Source organism: Aspergillus melleus (assembly GCF_016097325.1).
Source record: "Aspergillus melleus strain CBS 546.65 chromosome Unknown contig2, whole genome shotgun sequence".
In the NCBI taxonomy this organism is placed as follows: domain Eukaryota; kingdom Fungi; phylum Ascomycota; class Eurotiomycetes; order Eurotiales; family Aspergillaceae; genus Aspergillus; species Aspergillus melleus.
Genome location: NW_025763371.1, coordinates 5,587,897 through 5,615,615, shown reverse-complemented (window position 1 = coordinate 5,615,615; position 27,719 = coordinate 5,587,897). Strand labels below are relative to the sequence as shown.

General features: G+C 50.7%; 11 protein-coding genes across 11 annotated transcripts; 6 read left to right on the top strand and 5 right to left on the bottom strand.

Annotated features, from left to right (window-relative positions):
• Positions 1 to 901: 901 nt before the first annotated feature.
• On the top strand, positions 902 to 3,852 carry LDX57_004781 (uncharacterized protein; the record flags this gene model as incomplete). Its single annotated transcript, XM_046086456.1, has 1 exon — positions 902 to 3,852. Exon 1 carries the CDS (start codon positions 991 to 993, stop codon positions 3,850 to 3,852), a length of 2,862 nt encoding a protein of 953 aa, XP_045942421.1. The 5' UTR covers positions 902 to 990.
• A 2,263-nt stretch (positions 3,853 to 6,115) lies between these two features.
• On the top strand, positions 6,116 to 7,036 carry LDX57_004780 (class I SAM-dependent methyltransferase; the record flags this gene model as incomplete). The annotated part of the gene is made up of 1 exon (XM_046086455.1): positions 6,116 to 7,036. The coding sequence occupies one exon, from the start codon at positions 6,116 to 6,118 to the stop codon at positions 7,034 to 7,036; it is 921 nt and encodes a 306-aa protein (XP_045942420.1).
• A 234-nt stretch (positions 7,037 to 7,270) lies between these two features.
• On the bottom strand, positions 7,271 to 8,500 carry LDX57_004779 (uncharacterized protein). Its single transcript, XM_046086454.1, has one exon. It carries the CDS (start codon positions 8,258 to 8,260, stop codon positions 7,316 to 7,318), a length of 945 nt encoding a protein of 314 aa, XP_045942419.1. The 5' UTR covers positions 8,261 to 8,500; the 3' UTR covers positions 7,271 to 7,315.
• Positions 8,501 to 8,764: 264 nt separating this feature from the next.
• LDX57_004778 (uncharacterized protein) lies at positions 8,765 to 10,377 on the top strand (the record flags this gene model as incomplete). Its single annotated transcript, XM_046086453.1, has 4 exons — positions 8,765 to 9,133; positions 9,240 to 9,648; positions 9,714 to 10,038; positions 10,156 to 10,377. Exons 1-4 carry the CDS (start codon positions 8,785 to 8,787, stop codon positions 10,375 to 10,377), a joined length of 1,305 nt encoding a protein of 434 aa, XP_045942418.1. The 5' UTR covers positions 8,765 to 8,784.
• Positions 10,378 to 10,722: 345 nt separating this feature from the next.
• Positions 10,723 to 12,191, top strand: LDX57_004777 (uncharacterized protein; the record flags this gene model as incomplete). Its single annotated transcript, XM_046086452.1, has 4 exons — positions 10,723 to 10,890; positions 10,945 to 11,416; positions 11,469 to 11,673; positions 11,729 to 12,191. The coding sequence occupies 4 exons, from the start codon at positions 10,723 to 10,725 to the stop codon at positions 12,189 to 12,191; spliced, it is 1,308 nt and encodes a 435-aa protein (XP_045942417.1).
• Positions 12,192 to 12,325: 134 nt separating this feature from the next.
• On the bottom strand, positions 12,326 to 13,003 carry LDX57_004776 (glutathione S-transferase family protein; the record flags this gene model as incomplete). Its single annotated transcript, XM_046086451.1, has 1 exon — positions 12,326 to 13,003. The coding sequence occupies one exon, from the start codon at positions 13,001 to 13,003 to the stop codon at positions 12,326 to 12,328; it is 678 nt and encodes a 225-aa protein (XP_045942416.1).
• Positions 13,004 to 15,760: 2,757 nt separating this feature from the next.
• LDX57_004775 (uncharacterized protein) lies at positions 15,761 to 16,989 on the bottom strand (the record flags this gene model as incomplete). Its single annotated transcript, XM_046086450.1, has 5 exons — positions 15,761 to 16,115; positions 16,206 to 16,299; positions 16,367 to 16,687; positions 16,761 to 16,809; positions 16,870 to 16,989. 5 exons carry the CDS (start codon positions 16,987 to 16,989, stop codon positions 15,761 to 15,763), a joined length of 939 nt encoding a protein of 312 aa, XP_045942415.1.
• A 265-nt stretch (positions 16,990 to 17,254) lies between these two features.
• Positions 17,255 to 18,396, bottom strand: LDX57_004774 (uncharacterized protein; the record flags this gene model as incomplete). The annotated part of the gene is made up of 3 exons (XM_046086449.1): positions 17,255 to 17,606; positions 17,686 to 18,055; positions 18,171 to 18,396. The coding sequence occupies 3 exons, from the start codon at positions 18,394 to 18,396 to the stop codon at positions 17,255 to 17,257; spliced, it is 948 nt and encodes a 315-aa protein (XP_045942414.1).
• Positions 18,397 to 20,528: 2,132 nt separating this feature from the next.
• On the top strand, positions 20,529 to 21,251 carry LDX57_004773 (B3/B4 domain-containing protein; the record flags this gene model as incomplete). The annotated part of the gene is made up of 1 exon (XM_046086448.1): positions 20,529 to 21,251. One exon carries the CDS (start codon positions 20,529 to 20,531, stop codon positions 21,249 to 21,251), a length of 723 nt encoding a protein of 240 aa, XP_045942413.1.
• A 1,968-nt stretch (positions 21,252 to 23,219) lies between these two features.
• Positions 23,220 to 24,846, bottom strand: LDX57_004772 (uncharacterized protein). Its single transcript, XM_046086447.1, has 2 exons — positions 24,328 to 24,846; positions 23,220 to 24,268 (listed from the first exon to the last, which is right to left on the bottom strand). The coding sequence occupies exons 1-2, from the start codon at positions 24,492 to 24,494 to the stop codon at positions 23,395 to 23,397; spliced, it is 1,041 nt and encodes a 346-aa protein (XP_045942412.1). The 5' UTR covers positions 24,495 to 24,846; the 3' UTR covers positions 23,220 to 23,394.
• Positions 24,847 to 26,215: 1,369 nt separating this feature from the next.
• Positions 26,216 to 27,257, top strand: LDX57_004771 (uncharacterized protein; the record flags this gene model as incomplete). Its single annotated transcript, XM_046086446.1, has 2 exons — positions 26,216 to 26,944; positions 27,003 to 27,257. The coding sequence occupies 2 exons, from the start codon at positions 26,216 to 26,218 to the stop codon at positions 27,255 to 27,257; spliced, it is 984 nt and encodes a 327-aa protein (XP_045942411.1).
• Positions 27,258 to 27,719: the final 462 nt, after the last annotated feature.

Below are 27,719 nucleotides of genomic sequence, written 5' to 3'. Positions count from 1 at the left end.
CCCTGGAATCATCGCATATTGCAAGGGCCGACTGGTAAGCAGTACAACTGTCTGTATGAGCTGACCCATCAGAGCTAGGCCTTGGCGTAGCAAACATGTGGTATGCCACGTCCTTCTAAAACCTCGACTTATGAGACATTGTGCCCCCAACCGCTCGAGGGAACCCTTATCCTTGAGTTGCGTCCCATTGTGGAAAAGCTAACTCGTATACAGCACCCGTTCCTGACACCAGTTAAACAATTTCAACTCTACCTTTGTCACAAAAGGCGAGACAAGGGGCATTTGATGATGGTAAGTTGGAGTGCTGTAGCACAGTTGCACCGAGACATGGCATACGTACGCCAGTTTGTTTCGGAGCATGACACCCGTATATGCGTGTTTTCATTTGAACAATGTCAAACTCTTCCTTGAACCTTGTCGGGCTTTGCTAGTTTGTTTGTTTATAAGTATAGCGATTGTCATGCATGCAACCAATCAGACAACAAAGCCCCTCTATCATAAGACCCGTGGATAGATGAAAAGTCTTCCGTTTGATTCTTTGGTTGTTTCCGACGTAGTTTTAGGCGAGCAGGCCAACGAAGCGCAGCATGCCCTGACTCCTAGACCCATTGTCTCATTGGCGCATTGTTCTAAAACACTTCGTCGCACAGCAACACTTTCAGCTTTTAATTTATCACATTGGAAGGACTGGTTCATTTCATCGCATTGCCGAACTTACACGGCGTGCAATCAATGATACATGGCGTACTAAGCGGGTGGGCCGAAGAGAAACTGCAGACAGCATGTTGCAAGCCCATCTCGTATGCTAGTTAAGCTCAAGCGGGTCTAGGCTCGCCTACTTCGAAGGCTTTTTTCCAATACTAGGGCGTAAGACGTGGACTGTGCGACTGTTAAAAAAGGGGGATAGAGTCTCCTGGGTGGAAGGATGTATAGGGGCAATTTAACAGATGAACATACTCAGAACTTCTGGACACTCCCTTCTTCATCACTATGTTTCCATCCACCTCGAACGGAGAGACCTTCCTCAAAGGTCACTGTGATAATATTGTCGATGCCTTGCGCTATGAAGCAAGACGGAACACGGAGGGTATTGTCGCCTATCCGCTCAACGGCATCAATGACCCATCGTCAGCGAAGCAATTTTCTTACAAAGATTTGCTGCATCAAGCCGAGGGCAATGCCAGTCGACTACGGCAGTGCGGAATCTCCGCATCGGGAGCAATAGTGCTACTGCACTTTGAGACCAACCTCGACAGTATCATCTGGTACTGGTCTGTCCTCTTGACGGGTGCCATTCCTGTTATTACTGGGCCTGGGATGTTCAGTCCAAATGCGGGTGACAGAAAAAAGCACCTCATTCATCTTTACAACACACTTGGCGCGCCGAACTGTCTCACACGGGAAGCTCTGAAGGCTCCATTTACAGAGCAAAGCGGACACAGGCGGATTGAGTGCTTCACCATAGAAGATTTGGTTCGAAATCCGGTCACCGACGCTGTTCCCGCATTGCACCCATCTCCGTCTGACGCCGTCGCTTTGATGCTCACCTCCGGCAGCAGTGGGCAGGCTAAAGCAGTGCCGCTTACCCATCGCCAGCTGCTAGCGGCCTTCCGAGGGAAGTCAGCAGTGGCGAAGCTACGGCATCCTCAAAGCCCATTTTTATCCTGGGTGCACATGGATCATGTTGCGAACTTCGTTCATTGTCACCTCTTCGCCATCGTATCTGGGATTTCGCAAATTCAGGTTTCTGCTGTCGATGTTCTAGTCGATCCGGTGCAGTGGCTGAACCTCCTTAGCCGGCATCGCGTGTCGCGTACATTTGCACCTAACTTCCTCTTTTCCAAGCTGCGACGGCAGCTTGCTGCTGGAAGAACCGATGGTTTAGACGCAGAACTGAATCTCGAGACACTCTATCTAGACACAGGGGGCGAGGCAAATGTTATTCAGGTTTGCGTGGCGCTTCAAGAGCTTCTTAAACCATACGGAATTCCCGAAGATGTTTTCAAACCTTCCTTCGGCATGACAGAGACGTGTGCCGGGTGCATCTTCAACTTTAGCTGTCCCAGCGGTGATCGTGGGGAGAATTATGAGTTCGCGTCTCTGGGCCAGCCAATGCCCGGGGTTCGAATGCGGATTGTCCGTCTCGATGGGTCCGGGGAGGAAGCTGCGTCCGGTGAGCGAGGCAGTCTGGAAGTGACGGGTGAAGCTATCTTCAAAGGTTATCATAACAATGAGACGGCTACAGCCGAGGCCTTCACTCAGGACGGCTGGTTCCGAACAGGCGATCTTGCCTATATTGACTCCAAGGGAAACTTGCATCTAGATGGCCGAACGAAAGAGATGATAAATATCAACGGTGTCAAATACCTGCCTCACGAGCTGGACGCAGCACTGGAGCAGGCTGAGATTCCAGGCGCGACGCCGAGCTATTTCTGTTGCTTTGGTACCCGTGATGCTACCATGGATACCGAAGTCGTGACAGTATTATACTTGCCCTCTTTTGACGAAGACAATGACAGGTCGAGATTTGAGACCCATAGCAGTATCATCCGGGTGGCCAGTCTACACACTCATTCCCGTCCTCGGGTAGTGCCATTGGGTCTCCAAGATATGCCCAAGAGTACGTTGGGCAAGCTTTCCCGCACAAAGCTGCAAGCAGCTCTTGAGGGTGATCAATTTATCGAACAACAAGCACGTAACGATGCAGCGATCAAACGTTATCGCCAGCAAACACACGGTGAGATTGAGACGACGGAGGAAGCCGTTGTTCTTGACATTGTTCGAGACCAGCTCGAGGTATCTGCAGAGGATGACTTCGGGGTGCACGACTCAGTACTTGGCACGGGGGCAACTTCTATGGACCTGGTGGCCATCATGCAGCGCATAAACCGAAAGCTCGGCCTTTGCCCAGCATTGCGTCTTACAGACGTGCTCAACCACCCCACCGTTAAGGGTCTTGCGAGCCGCATTGCCGTTACTACCGGGCAGACACCTCACGAATATGATCCAGTCGTCACGCTTCAACCGTTCGGCCATAAGACGCCGCTCTGGCTGGTCCATCCTGGCGTTGGTGAAGTGCTTGTGTTCGTCACGCTAGCCCACCACCTCACCGACCGCCCCGTGTACGCTTTCCGAGCGAAGGGCTTCAACGCGGCAGAAGGTGAGACACCGTTCAAGTCACTGAATGAACTCTTTGAGACGTATCGCTTGGCCATCAAGAAGCGTCAACCGCAAGGGCCATACGCGATTGCTGGCTACTCATTCGGCGGCATGGTAGCTTTCGAAGTCACTAAATTGCTGGAGCGGGATGGGGATGAGGTGCGCTATTGTGGTAGCTGGAACTTGCCACCGCATATTAAATTCCGTATGCGCGAACTGTTGTGGGACGAGTGCGTTATCCATCTCTTCTACTTCGTCGGCCTGATGGACGAGGCTACGGCATATACACATAAACCTGCTCTATGCGCCTTCGAGCGGGAAAATCGTCGATTGGACGCAATCCGCTATCTCCGTCAGCACTGTGATGCAGCCCGCTGGGATGAGCTGGGCCTGCCGGAGGAATACTACCTCCTGTGGGTCGGCCTAGCTTCAAACATGCAGGGCATGGCTATTGACTACGAGCCTGAAGGCAGTGTGCATTCCATGGACGTCTTTGTTGCCGACCCCTTAAGCCATGTGGCAAAAGATCGGAAGGACTGGGTCGAGAGTCGGCTGGCGGCGTGGAAGGATTTTGTGCGAGAGGATGTTCGCTTTCATGATGTTCAAGGGGCCCACTATACCATGTTGAACCCGGAATACGTAGCGAATTTTGCGAACACGTTGAGGACCGTACTGAAGGACCGTGGGGTATAGGGAATGCGAGCCGTTGAGGATTTCTTGAGGTCCTGCGTCTGATGTTAGTCACCTAGGTAATTAATTACAGTTGAACTCACTCTGGTGGTGAATCTTCCCTTGTGCTTTCCTCGAACAAACCACGCGACTCGTGGAATCTGCCATGTTCTCCTAAACCAGCAGAGCGACCGTGCTTCGCTCGACAGTGCTGGGAGCCCGGGACGCCGACGGCCAATGGCATTTTCTTTTGACGCCCCATTCGGATCGTCAGGGATCCTTTCTGGCCGCAGGGGGATCCACTTGCGGGTTTAAGATTCTCCCGGTGATCGGGCGGGAGATCGTGGACGCGTTGGAGGGAACTCTAGACCAATACATCGTTCATCAATGGCGCTGTACACGGTGTAGACCAGCTATAACGATGAGCACAAATGACATACCGCATCCTAATCCTGAGATTCACATTCTTGTCAGCCGGACTGGCTGATGTCGTCGAAGCGATGAAGAGTTGTCAAATCTGTCGTGCCGTCATCAACATATATAATTCAGACGATTTGGCTTATTGAGGGGTGCTGGGTGCGGGCAGTCTGTCGTTTCTTTGATTCACATAGACTAGATGCAAATAAATATCGAGAAAATTGAATTGATGATGCTCTCTGTTTTGAGATCATCATATAAGCAATGAAAGAAGCCACTTCGAGGTGCAGAGTGGAAGTTGAAGATGAATGGGCAATGGTTTCCAATTCGGGCAGCTGCGGGCAAAGCGGCAGGCAAACAAGACAAACATGGCAAACAGAGCTGCCTTATTCTCAAACAACACTAGACTAAGTTCGGTTAGTCTATGTCGAGGCGTCCTGAATGCCTGATAGATAAAGCGACGGTCTCATTCTTTGTTACTACGGAATACCGTGTACTAGTATGTCAATGTGGCAGACGACCCCGTTTGCTGCCACCCAGTACCATGGCCATGGCAGCAGTTCTTGCCTTGTGGGGGCCGTTTTGGCCTCGCTTAAGCTAAGCTCACTAGATTGTTGCCTAGTGCCGCATGTCTCAATTTTGGGGCGTTTGCCGTCCTCCGCGATTGCTCCAGGAGAAATTTGACGGAGTATTTAACAAACCTGCTGCCCACCATCACGCACTTCATACTTGAAAATCAGCTTAAAAGCTGCAACTTGTTACAGACCTTACTGTCTAGGCTTTAGACCTGTCCAGAGAAACAATGTCAAATATTGAATGCGACTGTAGCATGGTCGGCGTCAACCAAAACCTGCAAAGTGGTAGGTAATTTTCGGTGCCATTCACTACCGTGGATCCATGGATCTAACCTAGGTGTACGTCTCTGCTCAGCCTTTCTATATGCATCTTTCGCATTTTGGTGCGTCTTCATCACGCGTCCCTTTCGTCCAGGAATTTCATGGTTATCAAGAAGTACGTCTCCCGCTCGATACAGTTGAAGCATTCACAGAACAACTGACTTTTCAATACAGGCACCTGGATCATTCTAGCATCACTCGATACCTTTATTTTGCTTACTTGGGAGGCCGTTGACTCTAAAACTGGGGCACAGATGATCGCTATTGGAATTATGCTTGCGATAAGCTGTTTCTTCACATATCTGATAGAACTGATTAATGAAGGAGACAGACAGAGGGCCGCAACTGAGGCCAAGAAACGACAGATTGAGTCGGAGAAGAGCTCCTCCATGGCGGCTCAGAGCTCGTGATCTTCCATTGACTGTGGCTGTCTCCTCGAGGGGGTTGCATGGGAAGCCAAAAGCAGCTGCCCCTCAGCTGTAATAGTCTTCGAGATATTAGATGATTGAGGAACGAATTCCATCAGCGAGGATTTTGAGCGCCGCCTAAATTAGAGACTCCGTCTGAGAATGGCTCAATACATGACTGCAATTGACCTAAGGAATCAAAGAAACACTTGAATTGACCATTTCTTTAAATCATTCGGGGTCTGAGTGACTGAATGCAGCGAATTAAACTAGAACGAGGGATTAAAAGCTTCGTGGCAACTTGAAAGTACGCCAATAACAGACAAATGTTCTACCTCGGAGCTTCGTAGTACATGTGTAGACAAGCGATGACTACAAATCAGGACATAGCTGACGAACGTCAATGCAAGAGCAATCATCTCCAAATCAAGCCATCTACATATAAACCGGATCAAGATACCAACTATAAAATGGAGCCGAAGCCCCTAACAAAAGCCGATTACAATCCTTCAATATAAGGTACTACATCAAATCCCATTTCAGATTACCAAAGAATAAAATATCACCATGAAGGAAATACTCCCCGAATACCCACCAACCCCATCCAGCTCGACCATTTTCTCATGCACCGACGGCCTCGGTTACACACTCCAAAACAACCACCGCGCAGCCGCCCGCCTGAACCTACAACACTACTTATGGCGCGAGACCCTAGGATACCACATGCACCCGAGGGTGCAAATCCCGAAATTCAACCCTGTCATCGCCGACGTGGCGACCGGAACCGGTATTTGGCCAATTCACGTCGCGCGAGAGCTACCATCGGCGGAAATAGACGGGCTGGATATCGATATGACGCAAGCGCCGCAGCCAACATGGTTACCCGATACTATCCGCCTTCGACCCTGGAATCTGTTCAGTCCCGTGCCACCTGATCTATTGGGGAAATATGATTTCGTTCATGTGCGACTTCTCGTGCTAGTCTTATCTGGAGTTGATCCTGTGCCGGCAATTCGGAATCTCCTGGCGTTGTTGAAGCCGGGCGGGTATTTGCAGTGGGATGAGTTAGATTGCGTGCATATGAAATTGAAAAAGGTCGACGAGTCCCTCGTGGCTCCTGCGTTAGAGGAGATTCGGACAGCGTTGTGTGCCAACGGTAGACATAATTGGTCCGTGGAGCTGCCTCGCATGTTAACGTACTGCGGGTTTGAAGATCCGCGAACTGACTACTATGACGAGCCTCCGGAGCTGGTGCGCGCTTTCAATGATCTGCATTTGAATACGATGGAGGAGTTTGCAGGCAAGTTGGCGCAGATGGGCCTGATGGAGCCAGCGCGACGGTTCTATGAGGTAGTGCAAAGGGCTTATGGGGAGAGTGTACAGGGATCTGCTCTATCCCTTCCTCGACTTGTGGTTGTGGCGCGAAAGCCGCTCATTTCGTCAGATCATGATGGATGGCCGAATAGGCGACCGTTGGAGTCATTGTGACAGTTACTTGTTAGAATAGATCGAAGGCTTGGTTTGCTGCAATAGTTCAGATTGTGGTAGACGGAGACATTGTGCCCAGGCATAGCTAATGAGGGATTGCAGCGCGAATATAGAAGATCTACTAAATCAGACACATATTTATGAATGAAGTTTCACTAAGTGTATAGTAAATTCAGAACTCATATATAGGTGGAAACCAGACCGAAGGTAAAATAGACCAGCAGTAAAAACAGTGCAATGTGTCCCAAAACAACCACACAAATAGATCCCAGCCAAAACCTAGGATGACGGCCACCCTGGTGCACCATGCGCCTTTAACGTCTTCTCCGTCCAATCCCATAATTTCTCGGCCAATTCAGGATCACGAGAGAGCGGACTGTCTTGCCCCGCTTTTCCAACGGGCTCGTAATACGCCCCGTTCTCCACATCCTGGCTGAAGCTGCACCACAGCTGCGTCTTGGCTCCTTCCTCATTCGAAACCCCAGTTAGAGGAACAATAACCGCGAAGAGGAACTTGACATAGAAATTCGTATTCTTCTCACCACCCCAGACATTAGAATTGACGGTTCCAGGATGCAAAGACGACGATGTGATTTGAGGGTATCGGCGGGCTAGCTGACGGCCGAAAAGGACTTTAGCAAGCATGGCCTGGGCATATAGACCGGGGCCGTTATGAGACTCCATAGGGCTTTGAAGCTGGTCAAAGTGTATTCCCTCTTTGCTGGCGAAAGTCTTGTGTCCTACGGAGGACATCGATACAATCCTTACGTCAGCACCGGGGAGTCGAGCTGTGGCTAAGAGGGTTGGCATCAACAGCTGCGTGAGCAGGGCATGACCCAGATAGTTTGTGCCAAATTGAAGTTCAAATCCGTCCTTGGTGGTGTCGTGTGGAAGCATGGCGATCCCACCGTTAAGCTGAAGGATATCTAGACGATCGACTTCTTTGTTGACGCGGGCCGCAGCTGCTTTGACGGAGTCGAACGACGCTAAGTCAAGATCTAGAATGGAGATGTCGGTTTCCGAAGCTGCGGTTGAAGTAGCCCTGATGCGCTCCAGTGCATCTTCAGCCTTTCGGCGACTGCGAGCGGCGAGGTAGACTTTTGCTGGGCGATGCGCGGCCAATGCGACCACCGTTGCTTCTCCCAACCCCGAGTTGGCTCCTGTCACCAAGCAGACTTTTCCGCTAAGGTCCGGAATGTCGGTCAAAGGGTTGAAAGTTGGCATTGTAATTAGAGGAGATGGTATCAAATAGAAACGGAGAAACGTTTGCTTTGTTCTGTTCAGAATTGAGTGATACTGCCATCTTCGAGAGTCTTATGAATCCTTTAAGTATTTGACAGTGGAACCGGCCGAATTGTCATTGATCGGAGATAACGCTCTAGAACGGAGGAATGAGTACGACTGAGTGAAAAATAAAGGATATCTAGAAGATTTGGCCATGATTGCCGGACATAAGATTAACGCCAGTCCCTGGTAGAAGACGGAGAAGAACTGTCCATGTTGTTCCTGTTGTTGTGGGTCAGATCTTCGTGTGGACGGGTAGGCGCCTTTCCTATAATGGCTAGGCAGGACGCGCTATACCTGAAAGGGCGAACAATCTAGTCTTGGCAGCGGCGGGTCGTTGATTGGCTCGCTGCATGAGGGCTGACCAAGTGGCATCACGTGGATTGCATGCATCCTTCTGAAATGCTCGAAGATGACAATCCGACACTCCTTCCTTGACGCCTACGGAGTTATCTCGTCGGTCCATGATGGTGCCTAAATCCAGGGATCAACGGGCTCTCGGTAGACATACCTCTCATGACGCCATATCCCAGCCTTTCATTGTCACCACGTCTCTGGGCCGACCCAACAGAGCTACGCGCAAGATCATCCGGAGCCATGTAATGCGCGGCAAGAATAGCTCTAAGCGTGTCGGGGCTGAAGTGGTCTACGGATCTTGGATCAACGGTCCACTTTCAGCCAAGCCGGAAGGGATGTCGAAGGCGGAAGAGACGGGGTTATGGATCCCCCAGCCCCGTACGGTCTGTCTGGACCTGGAGACCTTCACCTTTGCTGACCAAATTAAACCGTATATGTTGGAACTGATCTTCAAATGTAAGTCAGAATAATCTAGTGCATCGGAACTTGGTGACCTATCTTTCTACCACTTTCGATCGATTGCATTGTATGAGGAGATGTTCTCGACACTTACGTCACGCAGTCTTTACGATCTTGAAGCAGTCAGTATACCCTATTGAATTTTGCTTAGAGTTTGATCCAAAATCGTCAGTCTGGTATAAGTATCTCTTATCTGATGCAGCGTGCCATCACTCGCTGCTATGGATGACCCAGTCGTATTTCGATTGGATACAGGGCTATTCCCTCTCCCCCACAGCCTTGTTCCATGAAGCCAAGACTCTCCAACTCCTACAATGCAGGATAAATGATCCAGATTCTGCCTTGAACGACACCACCATTGCGGTGGTCGTCACGTTAGTCATGGTTAGCGCACTTGTTGGCCATGTGAGCGTGGTCAAGAAGCACATGCAGGGGCTCAATAAGATCATTGCCCTGAGGGGCGGCATGAAAGAGCTGGAAAAGAATGCTCAACTTCAGATAAAAGTGTGCCGGTATGAAAGGATCTCCCCAGACAGAATGTTTCGGCTTAGCATTTCTGATACTTCCAATCTCGCAGTGCCGACCTTTGCACCGCGCTTCTTACCGGAAATAAGCCCTTCTTCTTTTCTGAAGGGATGTCATGGCAGCCTTATTTAGCTCGACCTGCAGATATCAATGACTTTCTATCTACGCACTTTGCCGGCTGCAACATCGATAAAAGATTGGCGGGCGTTGCCGCTGACCTTCGACGCTTCTCCATATCAACAAATTTGGCCTTTGCGACTGGCCGTAAGATTGCTGGAGAGGTTTACCAAGAAACTTTGATCTCAACTCAATATCGGCTTGCCACCTTGAATTTCGATCCGGAAGATATAAACGAGCTTCTTCGTCTGGGACTTTTGGTATTTTCTTCCAGTGTATTCCTCCAAGGAGGAGGGCTTAGAGGACGATTTGCTTCTCTTTCAACGCGGTTTAAACAAAATCTAGCGACTGTGGACTGGACTAACACAGTCCCCAAGCGAATTGGTCTCTGGCTCATGATCTCAGGACTAGTTGCCGCTGTGACTCAAGAGGATGATGACGTACTCCTTCCTTTATTGCGGGAACGGTGTCGTGAATCAGGACAACCCTCTTGGACCGAAGTCCGAAGCATCCTGAAGAGTGTTATGTGGATTGATGCGCTCCAAGACAAGAGCGGCAGACAAGTGTACGATCGAGCCGTCTTAGTCGACCAAGTCTGAAATCTTGCAGTCCGACAATTTTATTATTTCCGACTTGTTACGCAATCGAACACTTCCGTTTACCCCATTTTCCTCAACCAGATTCCGGGCCCTTTCCCATTGTCTCGGTTGTTACCCTCTCCACACATCGGCATCCTCCGCATTCCCCGCACATTTCATGGACCAAAAACACTTGGCGGCAAAATGCAGATTATCTCTTGTCGATCACAAGCTTATCTGCCTCATAATAGGTGGAAATAAAATGGCATGATGGCTTGCCTAGATCTTATGTGACGACATTTCCATTGACATTATACATATAAGTGCCGCTCGTCACTGGTTGGACGGTTGCAGATTACCGCAAACATGAAGGTTCATCTGACATGCCTGACTGCGCTCTTTCTATCGGCAGACGCTTTCCCGTCCACTGTGTCGCGGCGGGACAATTTGCAAAACTCTGTTAACCCATCGGACTTGTTTTTGCCCACTGCAACATCGAAAGTTTGGACCGTTGCAGTCAATAACGTTGACCAGGTATGTACTGTACAAGTGAGAAGTTTGTTGCTAAACTCATGCTGACTATTCTAGCTTCCGAGTAAATTCCCCGACAATGTTCCAGGAACGGCTTCAAATGCAGGTGCCTATCTCTTTAGCGACATCTCGGCATGGACCAGTGGCTTCTTCCCTGGCTCTTTGTATACCCTTCTCGAAAGGAATGTTCGCTTCCCGAATCATCTGAGCGTAAGAAACTCGAGTCAACTCGATATCCATAACCGCCTGCTAGCTCTTTCACGCCAATGGTCCGATCCTTTGCACGAACAGGCCAAGCGGACCGACACTCACGATATGGGGTTTCTGATCGTCCCTGCTTTGCGCAAGGACTGGGAACTGACGGGTAATACCAAGAGCCTGGAGTCTGTTATTACTGCGGCACACAGCCTGGCGAGTCGCTACGATTCTCGAGTTCGTGCAATTAGAAGCTGGGATAATCTAGTGAACAAGAGACACGACATTCTTGACAAGACCACCGACTTCTTGGTTATCGTTGATAGCATGTGCAGTATGTATTTGGCCACACAAAACAACTGCATCTCAGCTAAATAGCCCTTCAGACCTTGATTTGCTGTACTATGCCGGCTATCAGACAGCCAATCGAACGTTGATCGACATTGCCACTCGCCATGCTCACACCGTGATACGCGACATTATCCGAGAGGATCATTCAACATTCCACCTGGTTAATATCGACCCGCGAAATAGCACTATCAAATTTCAAGAGACGGTGCAAGGGTACAAAGACTGGTCTACATGGAGCAGGTACATGACCCCATTGCCATTCCTAACTCATGTTCACAATCCTGATAACAAATAGAGGTCAGGCCTGGGGTATCCTCGGCTACACGCAGACCTACCAATGGACCAAGGACCCTGTCTTCCTCGAAACTGCGAAAGGTCTAGCAGATTACTTCCTCGGTCGCCTCGATGGATCCTCTCATACCCATCCCTACGTTCCACTATGGGATTTTGACGCCCCCGTCATTGATGGCAACTTACCTCCACGCGATACCTCAGCCGGCCTAGTAGCCGCTAACGGGCTGCTTCTGCTTCACCAGATCCTTGGCGGTGACTCCCCGTATCTAGAACGTGCGCTGCGCATTGTAGCCGAGACCGTGGATCTATCGACAGCGCCGCCAAGCTGGGAGTCGATCTTCATGAATGCCACTATCAACAACAATGAATTCACGTCGGATCGATCGAAGAACACGGGGCTAGTGTATGCGGACTTTTACTTCCTGGAATTTGAGAATCGGTTGTTGCAGATGGGATTGGTTTAGTGGACATTGTCAGATATGGCCTGATAGGCTTTTGAAGTGCAAGAGGGAGAGGTTCATTGGTCATCTATAGTACAAGTATCACAAATATGACTGGCAAACAACAGACAATAGGTCCATCACTTGACCTGATCAACTCAATTATTCCTTTCCATAAACGACTTCTCCGGGCCCTCCGCCCCCAACAGCAACTCCATATCCGGATCACACTTAACCATCGCCACCCGATACGCCTTTCTCTCACCCACTCTTCCCAGAAAGGCCACAATATTCAAATAGTCTCCCAGCCCATAAGGCTCGAAATATCGAAAGGTTGTCAACAAGAACACAACCATCAGATCCGCCACCGTGAACTCCTCCCCCGCCAACCACTTATTCCCAGCTAACCTCTCATCCAACGCCCCCAGGGCCTTCCGCAATCTTGTCTTCGTAATGATCATAAACTGGTTCTCTTCACTGACACCCGCCCCCCGCATCATCATCGAGCGCGTCACGCTCGGCGAAAACGTCCCGTCGACCCAATGCCACCAGTACAGGAACTCTGAATACCGAGGATGCGAAGGGGGCAAGAAGAGTTTGCCGTCGGCGTAGCGATGGCTGATGTATTCGATGCAGGCGCAGCTTTCGGCGAGAGTCACGTCGCCGTCTGTGATTATGGGGGCCGTGCCGGCCGGATGGAGGGCTTTGTATTCGGGGGGTGCGAGGAGAGGCGCGCGGTGGTAGGTCTTTAGCTCGTAGGGGATGTTGAGCTCTTCGCAGAGCCAGGGCAGGCGCTCGGATTGGGAGACGTGGAGATGGTGGATTGTGAGGACCATGTTTGCATGTTAAGAGACACGGGTTCGAAGAATGAACAAAGTAATCTGAGCTTGAGAGGTTATTAGTTAAGGCGGGGGGGGGGGGGGGGGTGCTTGTTATATAGTCGACGGATCTCGTCGTCATCTTGGCAGTATATATCTCCGTGTTAGTCATTGCGGCCAGTATAACGTAGCTCAGATGAATGGCTTAGACGCGTGCTGTCCAACGAGAGAGGGGGAGAGCCTTGACACACACATCCAAGGAGCCTCAAGGTCACGGAAATAGCGGCCCGGGCTTAAGAGTTGGATCCTGCGAAATGTGTTTTGGCCCCAAGTGGGACTTGGCCTCAGTGAAGTTCTTCTCGGAGATGACGGACCATCCGCTGCAGTGAATCACCATGCAACATCAGTTCTATAGGGGAAGCTCGGCAAAGGACGCGTCCGCAATGAAGGTCCTATAATGACTTCATAATTGACTGTGCTGTGTTGATCTTTTGGATAATTGACGCCATACCAGAATACTGACACGCTTGAAGCACATGCTTCTCCTTCTGCCATCAACTCACTCATCACTTCATCATCATCTTAGAGATCGACTGAGTTCAAATGGTCGTTGGTCTAGAGAATGGCGACGTCCGCCATTTCCTCGAGTCTCTCTAGATCGCCATATCATTTCACGGTGCCCAGTTTCAGGCCTGTCACTGTTTATCCCCGACCCTCCGACCCTCCGACCCTCCGCGCACTAGCATGGTAGGATGAACCGATCCCAATCTCAATTAGAATCCTTCTCAATGTTTCTCAGACCTGAGCTAATGTGCATCAAATCAAAGGTTCTTGTTAACTCCGCGCTAGGACTTCTCCTAAATCTACCTCCCGTACCAAACGGCCCTCCACTAACATCCTGATTTTCCCGACATGTTCATACAAGATGGCCCCATAGGAATCTGGGCGGTATCGCAGCTCTATCACCCCGAGAAGGTCGCCGATTTCCCCATACAAGTATTTTCCCAGCCACTCAGGTAGCAGCGGAAAATAGACTGAATCAGGCTGCGGGATAGGCCGGTGACTTTTTGCTCTGTCTCGCATATACTCCTCCCAGCGTGGATCCGACAGCGGAAGAGAATCTTTCTCGTCGGTAGCGGATTCAATGTTCAGAATAAGCGTCTTAATGTAGAACTTCGGGGCTCGCTGGCCGCTCAAAACCGGCTCAGTCATGGGGCCATGTACAGCAAATCGCTCGAGCAGAGCGTAAAAACACCACTCGAGACCGTTATGACCGCCGTCTCCTCTTGTGTGCCGCCAATTTTCATAGACGATACAGTGACCAAAAATCCGAAAGTTGACGTTCACCTCGTCAACGTGGGTTCGTACCACTGGAACAGCAAGCCAGGTCGGCCACAGCTCCCATTCATTGACTACCATCACATCGAGCTGATAACTGGGATTCTTTAACCGTCGCAAAATATCTTTCGTTTCGTCACGGATTTGTCGATTAATCAATAAGAGTGTCTGACATGGTGTCGCTAAACGCTGATCCAGGGACGTGTCGTACAGGGTATACCTGCGCCCGTGCTGCCAGGCCCTGTACTTAATGTCTTCGAGGGGCTGACGTTGATCTGCGCCGGTCCAGGGGTTTGCAGGGGGAGAGTAAGGTGCCAAGAGCGCGTGCTTAAGAATCATTCCACGCAATTCGTAGGGTAAGTTGAGAAAAGCTGACATGATGTGCTCGATGTTTTTTCTCATGAGGCAATCTGGTCGAAAACGCGATCGGTCTCAACTGGGGATATCAATGGCACCATCTACTTCTCTTTTAACCCAACAAGTGCGATGAATACTCATACACGCACCGACCTCATCGCGAAGCATGTGATTCTGACTCATCTCGGTGGTGATCTTAGGACTAAGGCCCAGTTAGCGGTGTTGGCAACAAAGACTTTGGAGACGTGAGTCAACCCTCCTGTTAGCTTGTTACTCATCGAGCCCGCTATGCTTCATAGTGGTGATCAGGTCACCAATCGACAGGGGTCGACTTGATGTTACCTCCCGGCAATTCCGGTCGTTTGCCAGAGACCGTGGTGTCCCGGGATGGTGGGTATGGAGCCATGTGCGATATCCATGCTCTGATCCGATTATCTCTGTTACTGATATGGACCTAGCACGATACAGGTATCCTCCAGGACGCAGCTACCCACCTACTCCATCTTCCTAACCATACCCGTCGCCTGTCTGCTCGGCCTCATCAACATCGGATCTCGCGTCGCTTTTCAACCGTGTTCTGTCTATGGCCGTATGCGGTCTGTACTTGTCTTACCTGATCTTCGGCGCAATGCTTCTATACCGGAGATGTACCGGACACGTGCATATGGTCAGCAAAGCCGACAACATGCAAAAGAGCGTCCCCGGCGCCAAGTTAGTATGGGGCCCATTTCAGTTCCCCGGGGTCTGGGGGATCTTGGTCAACGGGTACGCGGTCATTCATATGACGATTGTGGTATTTCTCAATCCCTGGCCGACCGAGATCCTTTTAGTGTGACGAATAAGAACTTTAGTGTTGTTGGCACGATGGACACGATTTTCCTTGCTTTGGTCTATCATGTTCTCAGAGCGAGGAAGGTCTATCAAGGGCCCTTGATGAGACGGTGGGTTGATCATAAGATAGAATTGTCGTATATTCCCAATGGATTTCTTTGAACAGGTCACGTAAACGATCCAAATCCTAAACACCGGAATCACAAAAGTCCAGTCCGCTATGCTTCAACACTACAGATAGCGTACCAACTACAACCTCGCCTTCCCCTCCCCAGCACCAGAAACAACTCTAATCAACGCGCGTCCATTACTCAACACCGCCTTCCCACTCCCATTCTTCGTCACGAACCTCACCTCCTCAAACCCGTCCTGCACGTCGCCTGTGCGCCACATCTCCGTAACCAGGCGATCGCCAGGCTTGACCGGGGACGCGAACCTCGCCTGAAACTCCTTGAAGTTATTCGGATCACCACCTCCGAATGCCTTGAGGACAGCGTGCGCCGTCGCGTTCCAGCTGAACAGGCCGTGGATGATCACGCCGCCGAAACCCATCTTTTGGCCCGGTTCAGGGGTCGCGTGGAGGGGGTTGTAGTCGCCGTTTAGGCTGTGGGAAGTTAGTTAGTTTGATTTCGAGGGATAGGGGGAAGGGGAGAGGGGAAAGGGATGAGATGGGAGAATGAAAGGAGGAACGAACCGATACAACTGCGCCGTCTCTGCTGTCGTCTGGATCGTATGCACGGCATCGGGCTTTTTACCCTCGGGTGGTGGATAGCTGGGCGTGCTGGGCCCTATCCATATATCACCATTAGCGTCACATGACAAAAACACATATCAAACGAGGCAGGAAACACTAACCCTTCGGCCCTCCCCAACCCCCCTGTCCCACAAAAAAACCACTACTCACGACCTTCGAATAAACCTCCCCAGACCCAGCATCCACAATGGTCTGCTCACTCTCCATCACACTTCCCGCCTTCCCCTTATCATAAACACCCAGAACCTTACTGCGGAGCTCGAAGCGTCGACCAGCGCTCGTCGCAGGGAGGGGTTTCAAGACGGTGATTTTGCGCTGGCCGTCGACGGCGCGTTTGGGGTCGAAGGCGGGGATGCCGGGCACGGGATGGGATTTTTGGCGCGCATAGAAGTCGGTGACTTCCTGGTCAGTTAATTTGAAGGCTATATTTTGTTGGGTTTGGTTAGTTGGGGGTTCGAGAGAGGGGCGGGTTTACGGGATAGGGGAAGGGCGTACGGAGGATGATAGGGTAGGTTGGGAAGACGGCGAAGTTCGGGTGGAGTTCCTATTTGAGATGGACAGGTCAGCGATAGGTTTGAGGAGATTGTAGGCAAGAGCTGTGTACGTAGAGAAAATGCAGCTCGTCGGCGGTGATGCCGATGCTGTTGGCGAAGAGTAGGACATCGCGTTTCAGCCAGGAGACTTCCTGGGCGGGGAATTCGTGGCCGACACCTGGTCCAGACATTTTGTCTATATAACGTAAATATAAATTGATTTGGGTTGTTAATATAATAGTCTACGTTGTAGAACGACGGAAAGGGGGAGAAAAAGGAAAGCGGATTGAAATAGAGAAATGCGGAGATGCGGAGAGCCGAGGCTGATCGGCGTCGGTCTGTCGGTCGGTGCCGAGGAGCTGCGCGCATCATTCATGGTTCGGATCACAAATCAATGAATTAATCTCGACATGATCATACTGGTTATTGTATGTTTTTTTATACCCAACCTTCCAATCAGACACCACCAGTCTGCTTCTGAACCGAATCTTTGACCAGCTCTTGCAATGAGATCGTCTCCTCGGCGCCAATATCGCCATTGTCGCGACGCTCATACAACGTGCCACCCTCGGTCCAGATCCTGCGCAGCGTATAGACCGTCGCGGAGGGGTCTTCCTTCTCCCAAGCCTGCTTTTCTAGCTGCCGCAGCTCCTCCAGAGGGGTATATTCTACTGTCCACGAACTGTCCGTCTGTCTCTCATACTCCGCCAGGATGTCTTCCGGTGTGGTCGTGAACGAATTCAGCTTCAAGGCACGGTTGCGCGCGGCATCCCAGTGCGTGAGGGTATGAACCACAAACTTGCCGACACTAGAACAGTCCCACGCGACATTAGAAGTTGCCTCATCTAGGTTACGATGAAGAATGGGAAAGTGCAGGAGAAACCTACTCAGCACACCCACTCAAACTAATCCTCCCCCTCCCATCGCCCAACAAAACCGCCTTCTTCGCAGCAACATCAAACGACCCAGCCCTGGGCGCATTCTTCGTCGGACCCAAATAGAACGGGAAATCAGCATACGGACCAGTCACGACATACGCGTACCCCAAGGAATCGCGGACCGTCTTCAACGCCGCGCGTACTTTGAGTTTCTGCTGATGCGGCTTCTCGTCCTTCGATGCGGGGCCGTACTCGATGTCTGTGCCGTATTCCGAGGGCAGGAAGCGCTTGATATGCGGTGTTTCGTTGGCGATTTGGATGAGAGGGATTTGTGCGGCGATGGCACCGCGGCCGAGAGCGGAGATTACGGTGTCGATGTCTGTTACAGGCGAACATGTTAGCATAGAGAAAGCTATAGGTTGTCAAATAACAAGAGGAAAGGAACACGCTAAAGAGCTGTTGGTCCAGGATTGAAACAAGGAAAGAAGACTAACCCGTATACGCCTTGCGCACATCCTCGGGATTGCTGATATCGCCGACAATAACCTGCACGCCTTGTTGTTTCAACTCGTCAATGATCTCCCGCTTGGTATCGAGGGTTGCCGCGCTGGTGAAGATGGAGATTTGCCCAAAAGATTGCTTGGCTTGCACGATGGCCCTGGTGATGTAGAGCCCGATGTTGCCGGTGGCGCCGAAGATGAGGAGATTGGACTGTGCCATAGTGAGCTCGATGTCTTGGTTTGGATCGCGATGTGTTATGGAAATGGCTTTGCAATCTTGTGAATCCCGCGCGGAGCATTAAAGAGTCAGAATGGTGATTCAGCGTGGAAATCGCATCATCGGCGAGGTGGTGGAGATGGAGACAATTGATTAATAAACGCACGAGGCCACCCCACACTTGCCCCGCTTGTCACCAACCACCAGTCATATTGACTCTGCATTTCGTCTAGTCAATTATTCGTCTGATGGCTGCTTTCTTCTTCGTCTGCTTTGGCACCGTAACTCCTCGATTGTGGCCCTTTGTCCCGCCTTCAGAAGTCTGCTTTTGCCTGGTAAACCGGCGACATGATGCCTTCTGTTGTGTCAAATAAGTCCCTTCCCGCATTTGACAACTCTATATTTCAATCCGTACATGTTCCCTCCATACCATAGATCTGACAGATAATAAGCATATCACTGCATTCCTTCAGCCTGAACATATTTGGGTTGGTTGCCGTCCACTCCCTACGTTGTGGTTGTAGCCGAACAGCCTCCGTCCTCTTGTTCGTAGTTTCCGTTCTTTATTGAAACACACTAACAATGGAAACATTCATAAGTGAAAACCCAGGATGAGTAGTATTCTTTTATGCTAAGAATGTAACTTTACTAGAGGAGGCAGTGATAGAGGCATTAATATCAATGCGCAAGAGGATAGTGCGGCAGTGGGCTGGTTAGACAACGAGGATTAAAATGAAACGTTGGATTTAGACAGCTTCCCAGGGAATTATAGTCTATGTTAGCGTATTTAAGCGCTTTAGACTCATAGAAATCAACAAAAGTAATGACCTTCAATTCTCACGCTGTTCAGCACAACGAGTGATCCCTTGATGGTCGGCTACTGGCGGTAATAAAATCAGGAATTCCAGTGGGAGTCGTACATGTAGCCACCCTCCCAAGCGAGTCCAGTAGGCCATCAAAGTGAATTGAATGGAAACTCTACTCCAAAAAGAACAATAGACCAAGCACGAAGATCCCAATATCTCCAATAAGAGTAAGATTGGAATCCCAATGTCGTAGGTGGACTCGCATAAGGTCAAGTATAACCACCAAAACTGCACGCGATCTACGGCGTATTTTTGGCTTAGCCAGATTGCTGAAACCACAAGCACGTGCGAGTAGAACTAAATTGCTCGCCGGCCATTGCCGAGCCCGAAATCTACCTCATCCAGTTATATGATTTGCATAGTCTAGATTAAGGTTGAGAATAAGCCTTACTTGAATGACCGTTAATAGCAAGATTGAAATTCAAGTCAATCATTACCGTTTCTGCTTTGTCAGCCTTATGCCCAGCATAGTTAATAGATCGAAAGTATATTTCAAGATATTGAGACGGACAAATATTGCGTTCTCTGGATAGTTACGATCGGTGTTCCTTGACTCTCCAATCCACAATTACATCAGTTACTAGTAGGTACAACCCAAAGTTCAGGATGCTGACAGTAACCAAAGGCTCATGATACTTGTGGGAAACGTCATTCTTGCATGGAGAATAGATGATTGAAACCCCTTCATCCTAGTCTCTGCATATTCAATCCATTCTCGGTTAGTTTACAATGAAGAATCAGCGGGCTTCATAGTCGTAGAGCTAGTTCGAGGCTGGTTGTCCGAAAATGGAAGTTGATTGGTGTGGACGGCAAAATAGACTATTCAGGCAACGAAGGAGCCACAATTTGGGTTTGAAGAAAAGAACATTTCCCATGGATCTCCAGCACATCTGAGCACCTCGGATGCCGGCTGTGGGGCACCTGCCGGGACCCACTCCATTTACCTTCCGCGTATGGTTTAGCGTATGCTCATACATTGCTCGGAGACAGGAACAAACTCCATCCTCGCCACGAGCTGCCCCTCGTAAAATTCAAGAACTCAATATTGCTAACGAATCGAGGCATCGAGAAGAAATTTCTGGAAGAAATTTGCGATGACTCTAATAATCTGCAAAGTGGGCTTCGAGCCACACTTACGCGATATAAAAAGGACCTTGTGTCTTACCTGTCCAGTTGCAATCACGTTTCTTCACTTTGTCACCTCGTTTCCTCTATCCTCGCTTATTTAGAGTATCTCCTTCCGTTAGAGATTCGGAATCATCATCCAAAATGGCCGGACAACGCACAGCCCAGCAGCTCCTGCAATCTGCACGAGTAGCCCCGGAAATCTTCGCACTACGACCGGACTACCGCGCCCTTCTAATGGTCGTCGAGGGCATCCCCCCAGGTCCGAGCGACGCCTCCAGCCAAGCAATGCTGCAAGAAGCCGAAAGCCACGTCAAAGAACTACTATCCAAGTCCCCGGTGACCGAATTCCCACACATCGCCGCCTGGCGAGACGCCTATAAAGCCTTCGGCGCGAAGCCGAACAAAACGCGAAACAGCCTGGAGGCGTTGACTCGTCGAGCAGAGGCGGGTTTACCACGCGTCAACCGACTGACGGATATCTATAATGCAATTTCAGTCAAGCACCAAATTCCGTTCGGTGGGGAGGATCTGGATAAATACGATGGCTCGCCGTTCCTGGTCCGCGCCACGGGCAAGGAGCCGTTCCAGACATTCTCGGGCGGAGAACCTCAGGTGGAGCTCGCAGCTCCTGGGGAACCCATCTGGTGTGATGATACGGGCATTACCTGTCGTCGGTGGAACTGGCGACAGGGCCCGCGGACAGCGTTGACGGATGAGACTTCGCGCGTTCTCTTCATTTTGGATGCGTTGGAGCCACTATCCAATGAAGATCTCACCAAAGCTGCGGAGGAGCTGGCAACGGCATTGAAAGGTCTGTCTACGGATGTACAGGTGTCACAACGCATCATTGACGCTTCATCTTGATGACTTCCTAAACATGGCTTCCTCTGGGAATACTTCCTTATATGATGTTAATATTGCGGTTCGATGAAATGAATATAAACTTTTTCATGTTTCAAATCACAAAGCTCGAGCGATATGGTCGTTGACAGGTACTACATATTAACCTATGGCTACATAGTTGTCGACTGTCAAGTAGAGACATAGCGGGATAGCCAGTCCTCTACCTAGAAAAAGGCATATGTCACCAGCTACGTACCATGGCGTTAAAAACTAATAAGTAGCCAGTGTGACACTCAGCCGACCACCATCCGTAATCACACAGTTACCATTGCAATACGCTCCAGCACGCGATACGAGGCATAAGAAGGGCCCCATAATATCCTCCGGCATCCCAGCACGCTCGGCAGGAATTTGGTCCGCAGGAAACGCCCCTTCTTCCGTTGCGTTCTTGCCATGTATCAAGCCTGTTGTCAAGTGAGTCGGGAATGCTGTACATATGTGAGTAATCATACCCCAAATTATAAAATGTTCAGATTGAGCCATGTTTACAACCCGGACAAAGAACATTTGCCCTAACCGATACGGAGCCAGGTAAGTCGCCAGGATCTTGAACATCAGGCTTGTCGCGCTCTTGCTGGTACCGTATGCAAAGCCTGCCGTGCCACGTCGATTGAAACCTGACTGCGACCTTGGGGATAGCTGTTGTTCTGGTTTCCAGGATCAAGCCAGCCTAGAAAGCAAGCCTAGAAAGGTAATGGCGGTATAAGATATTGCTGTGCAGTTGACATGGAATGTATTGGTGAATTCCTGCATCGGGATTTTCAACAACGCTTCTTGGACTTGAGCGATGTTGGCGCCAGCAGGTACGTTCCCTGATGGACCGGCGATGCCTGAGTTCGCGACCAAAACGTTGATGTATCTGGTGTTCTGTGCGATGAATTCAACAGCGGCTTTCAATTTGTCCTAATCGGTCACATCGCATTGTACAGGAATGACATTGCCCTGTTCCTGATGCCTATTAGAGGTGCTCTGAGTGGGTGTACTGTGTCAAGATTCCGCTCACAAATTCTGATGCTGCTTGATCGAGCAGATCCTTTCTCCTTCCCAGGATATACGCCTCCTTGGCGCCATTTGTCGCTATTTGTCGCCAATGCCCGTGTCATGAAGAGGCCAAGACCTGCATGACCTTGTCAGTAACCACAAAGTACCATGGGAAAGTAGTATTGCACTGAGTTCCATACCACTACCACCACCAGTTATCACGGCAACAACGCCTTTTACGTCAAAAAGGCTCGTTATAGAGCTAGTCGCGTCCATGGTGCAGCACTTGGTTGATCTGATCTCCAAATATCCACCATTCTTACATTTCGCAAGAGGATATTGACCCAGTATATAAGCCTAGCCCTTCCATGACTGAGCTTCGTATTCTGACAACTGGATTTGTCAGTAGAAGTTCTATTGGGTTAAGGCGCGGGCAGCGGCCGGAAACTCCTGCCAAATTCACCTGTAACCCAACTATGGCTGATTTACTGACGAGGCACTTGCTTCCCCATTTATTAGTCAATTACTGGCAGAAGGTTGACAAAATCATAGCCCTTTCCTATGATGTCTATGAGCCCCTTTGCTCTTGTACATTTGCAGAGCCTTGGATACATCTTCATCTCTTGGTAGAGAGTTAGAGTAACATGAACGGTGAGATTGTATTATCAGCCCGTTCCGGTCTCAACTCAAATGTTAGAATACTTGATGCTAGGCTTTCGGCCCGTCTATTGTATTTTTGGAATTCTCTAATCTCCGAGGTTGCAATCTGTTCAGAGTTGCATCGTTCGCCCACTTCCTATTTATGCAACACCTGACAAGGTTTCGTCCTGACAAGCGCCACCAACATTATGACCTCAATGAGTGAGATTATTTATTAACCTAGATCATCACAAGGCTACCCCCAGCATCAGCACGCCCACATCGTTCACTCAAAGGAAGCATGAAATGCATAAATCTAATAGATTGTTGAACTAATGTTAACATGGAACAAAGAGCCAATACTAATATCACATATGAACATGCACCAGGGATCAACACGAGTAGCGAAATGAGTACATGTCCGGTACGTCCCGTCCTCACGGGACCTCTAACAAAGTATCAAATGAGAATAGGTCATCAGGATCTAGACCTTCTTGGCGGTGCTACGCCAGTCACGAGTGCTCGAGTATTTGCTCTTCGAACCGGTAGCGTCGCCCTTGGCCGAGGCGGAGTTAGCACTGGCCGACATTCCGGCAACAGTTGCAAGTCTCAAGTTACCACCAATGGTGCCGTTGTGCTTAGTTGCCAGAGTCTGCGAGTCGAGGTCGAAGCAGGTCTCGCTGTCGTTGCCCGTGCAGAACGCGTACAGCATCTTAGCCTCCATGTCGCAGAACAGAGCCTCGCCAGTGTGCGCGAAGTCAGGACCCATCGAGGTGTCGGACTGGCACAGCCGCTTAGCAGAGTGCTGCTTCGCGTCACTGATGACGATCTCCGAGTCAGCCCACTGAGGACGACGACGGGGCTGGCGGACACGGAGCTTGCTGCTGCGCTTCTTCTGGACGCGGTAGTTGATGGAGTTCGGGTCCTCTTCGTCACGGAGGCCGAAGTCGATGTCGTTGCACAGGCGAGCAGGGTCGGTGTCGTCTTCTTTGAACTCGTCCTTGGAGAAGGCGGGCCAGCGCACCTGGAAGCCCGTCTTAGGCTGGTCACCGTCCTTGTCGATCCAGAAACACTTGGGCTGGTACTCCTCGTCGGCATTGGGGTACATGTGGCTCTCGAACCAGGTGCCACCGCACGCCTCGCCGTAGTCGCCAGACACGGCGTACTGGTTGCCACCGCGGTCCTCGCTCCAGGTGGTCGTCACCCAGGCCACGCAGATGGCGTCGTTGTTGGCCGAGAACAGCGAGTACACGCCCTGGTTCTCGTGGTCGACCTTGATCTCGCCCAGGTTGCCGTTGCTCACGGTACCGGGGTCGGCGACCATGCCGACGAAGTTGCCGACGTCGTTCCAGACGCGGCTGGGTCACGTTAGCAAGATGCGACTTACTCAGGGGAAAGAAGGGGAAAGGGGACATACACGTCGGGAAGATCACCACCAGCATCGGTGGGTCCATTAGGACCGTCCAAAGCAACGGCGACCTTGAAGGTCGATCCGGAGGTTTCGCTGGAACCGAAGTTGTCCGAGGCAAAAGAGACGATGGTCAGGATACCGGAGATAACTCCGATGGCGTCGACGAAAGACATGATGTCAAATGCAGTTGAGTTTGATAATCAAGAGAACGGTTATACAACTGAACGAAAGAATAAATGAGAGAACTGGCTCTTCACTAGGAGAGCTCTGAAAGAGAGAATGAAGAATGAATGAATGACTGAACTGCTTTGGTCTGGGGATAGAAAAAAGCTCGATATCGGGAGATTCAGCTGGGTTTATATGCCCGGCGAGGAGCACCTGTGTTCCTGAATCCCTCTCGTCTAACCTTCAATCCCTCAGGATATCGTATTTCCCATCTTCTCGCCATGGCATTCCGGCTCACTGCTCCGCCTCCGTCTACCCATGAAATCGGCCCCCGAATTCATCCACGTCATGCTGTCAAGAATGGGAAGCATCTGGACCTCGCTCCTCGTCAGGAGACCCTGACTCCGTCGGACGGTGTAGCTTGGGGATTGCGATTCATAGTTCAGCTGGGTGGCTTGGCAGACTGGCGAAGGATGCTATTTGTGGACCTCTGTTCAATTCCTGCCATGATGGCGTAGGACAGAAGCGTCAAAACTGTCGGACGTCCTTATATGGCCCCCAAATTAAGCATTTGACCCTGGACAGGAGGATATTAATGTTGTATGCATAGCCGAATGCGCGGATTTACCGGGGTCGATCGTTTAGAATGCGAGCGTTTGCGGTTCGATACGGTGGGCTGGGTGATGTGTTGGCACCGTCAGTTTTAATTAACTTCAAACGCAAAGCCTTGTGCGTATTCCAGAAGGAGATTGCAAAAGAGGTCACTGCGTTCCTTGTACTCCGTACGTCCAGCTCTCCAGCTAGGCATATGGACGATGGATTGATCGGCGATGGGGATATGAAGGAATTGTCACGCTCTCAGGATTCCCGGTGCTCTGGGCAAGGCTCGACAGTCGATAGAACATTCGGAGATACCCCGAGTTGACCAAGTTGAACTAAAGTTTCAACGTTCCCCATACTTTCTCGTATTTGACCTTCACCTCCATCCTGCTACTCCATACTCCGTACTATCGGCCGGAGTGGAGTGTGAACAACGGGCCCGGTGCTCCGGGTACCGAGCAGCCATGGAGTGTGTAGTTCTGGGGCATCGCCGGTGACACTAATCTATCTGATATGATCCTTCGAGCGCCACGATCAGGAGACGACAGGGAAACTAGTGAAGTTTCGGATCGGAGCGTTTAGAGCTGCGCTGACTTTCCTCATTGGGAGGACAAACTAGCACCATTGCAGAAGGCTGAATCCGTTCCTGGCAGACTGACCAGGAATTCGAATCCAAGCGATGCAACCTTTGATGTCAGCCAAGAGTTGCAACTGTCGATCCTTTCTCGCTCTGGTTCCTAGTGGGGGTAGCCTTTCAAGCCACCCGGTGCCTTCCGCCGCCAAGACTTCCGCCACGCCCACGCCTCGTCTCCGCCCCCAATAGTTCAGACACCTATTGCCCGGACAGGGGCTGTTCTGGTTTCTAACGGGTTTGAGGTCATGGCTGTGCCCAACGGTGGTGGCACGAAGTGGTGTCACTGCCTGAGCCCCATACAGAGCCTTGCTACCTTAACACGGACGTGATATGAAGGACATTTCCGTCTAATATCCGGTGCTTTCCTTTTCCCTTTGTTTGTTTTTCCTTTTTGCGACTTTTTCTTTCCCTCTCTTTTCTTAGACTTTCTTCTATTCCTCTTCTGAATTCACTCGCTACCAACTGATTCCAAACTACCACAATTTATTCCTCAAGATGGTGAACCTTACGCCCGCAGCCAGCCTCACTTTGCTCTCTCTCCTGCTCCCCTCTGCCCTAGCAGCAGACGATCTCCGCAACAGCATCGTCGGCTGCAACGATGTCTCCTGTCCGAAAGACGGTGCCGACGACCGCTGCACCATTGACGATCACACCTTCCTCGGCGTCGGGCTGGCCCGAATTGCCGACGCCCCGTCCTCGCTCGAGGGCATCTCGCTCGTGAAGGGCGTCAACGTCTCTGCCGGTGGTGCTGGCAGCGACAACGACAAGCCTACCCGTCCCTTTACCTCCGTCTACTACCTGGGAACACCGTCAGACGTCAAGACGAGCAACCTGTCCGGATGCGCCGTGATCTTCAACGATCCGCCATCGAGCAAATTCGACGGCGCTGATCTGGAAGGCAACACGCGCAACAAAACCGACACCCGTGCATCGTACGGCACATGCCCAGATGTCGTTGACAAGAAGTGCATCGACGCGCTGACCAAGCGGGCCAGCGAGGTCGCGGACAATGCGGATAGCAACCCGTGCTCTGCGCTGGAACGTGAGCTCAAGAAAGACAACATTGATGATTGCAAGAACCTGGGTGGTGCGGGTAACGGCTTCGGTAACTTTACTGTTACTTCGTTCGGTGATCTTAACACCGTCAGCAACTCCTCGGCCGACTGCTGGCCTATTACCCCAAAGTCGGATGGGCTGGCTGAGATTGCGGTTGAGACTTCTCACGTATGTTCTATCTACACGTCCCTGGTCCCTCACTACAAAAGACTAAAATGCCATACAGTCAAACTACACCGCCGAAGCTCTCATCGACGAAGCCTACAAGATCACACCCGTCCTGACCGTCTTCGTGTCGGGCAACGGCAGCGCTGTCGACAAGACCTCCTCCCAGCTGACCTGTCTGAAAGTCGTGACAAAGGAAAATGCCAGCGACTCCGACTCCGGATCGTCCAGCTCTGCCCCAGCCCTAGAAATCAGCAGCGGGGTGCGCACTGCAGGGATGGCCGTTTTGCTGGGGGCCGTGCTCGCAGCGCTATAAATATCAGGCCTGTCAAAGCAGCCAGGGCACATGAAGGGGACATGGATGGGAGATTGTCTAGGGCCTTCTTTCGCTGACTTGTTTTCCTCTTTGTTTGTTGCTTATTATGTTTCTTTTTTTTACTCTCTCCCTGCCTGGGCACCTAGGTAATTTCGGGAAATTGTATATCAAGCTACATACATAGACTCGCGAGGTATTTTATCATCTATCCATTGACCTATTAGTGCGTCATATCCCCACTTGACCAGGATAGGCGTGATTTCTTTGTCCTTCCAGCGCCCGAGTCATGTACCCCATGCGCCACGATCCCACAGGGCAGCCTTATTGGGCTACAATGTCAATCAGGATTCGGACCCCAGCCAGCGGTGAAACCGCCAAGACCGGGCACTGAAATTGCGGTGTCTTTTGGGAAATGCCAAGAGGGTATTCTCCGATTCGCTTGCCTCATTAGGCTGAGAGATT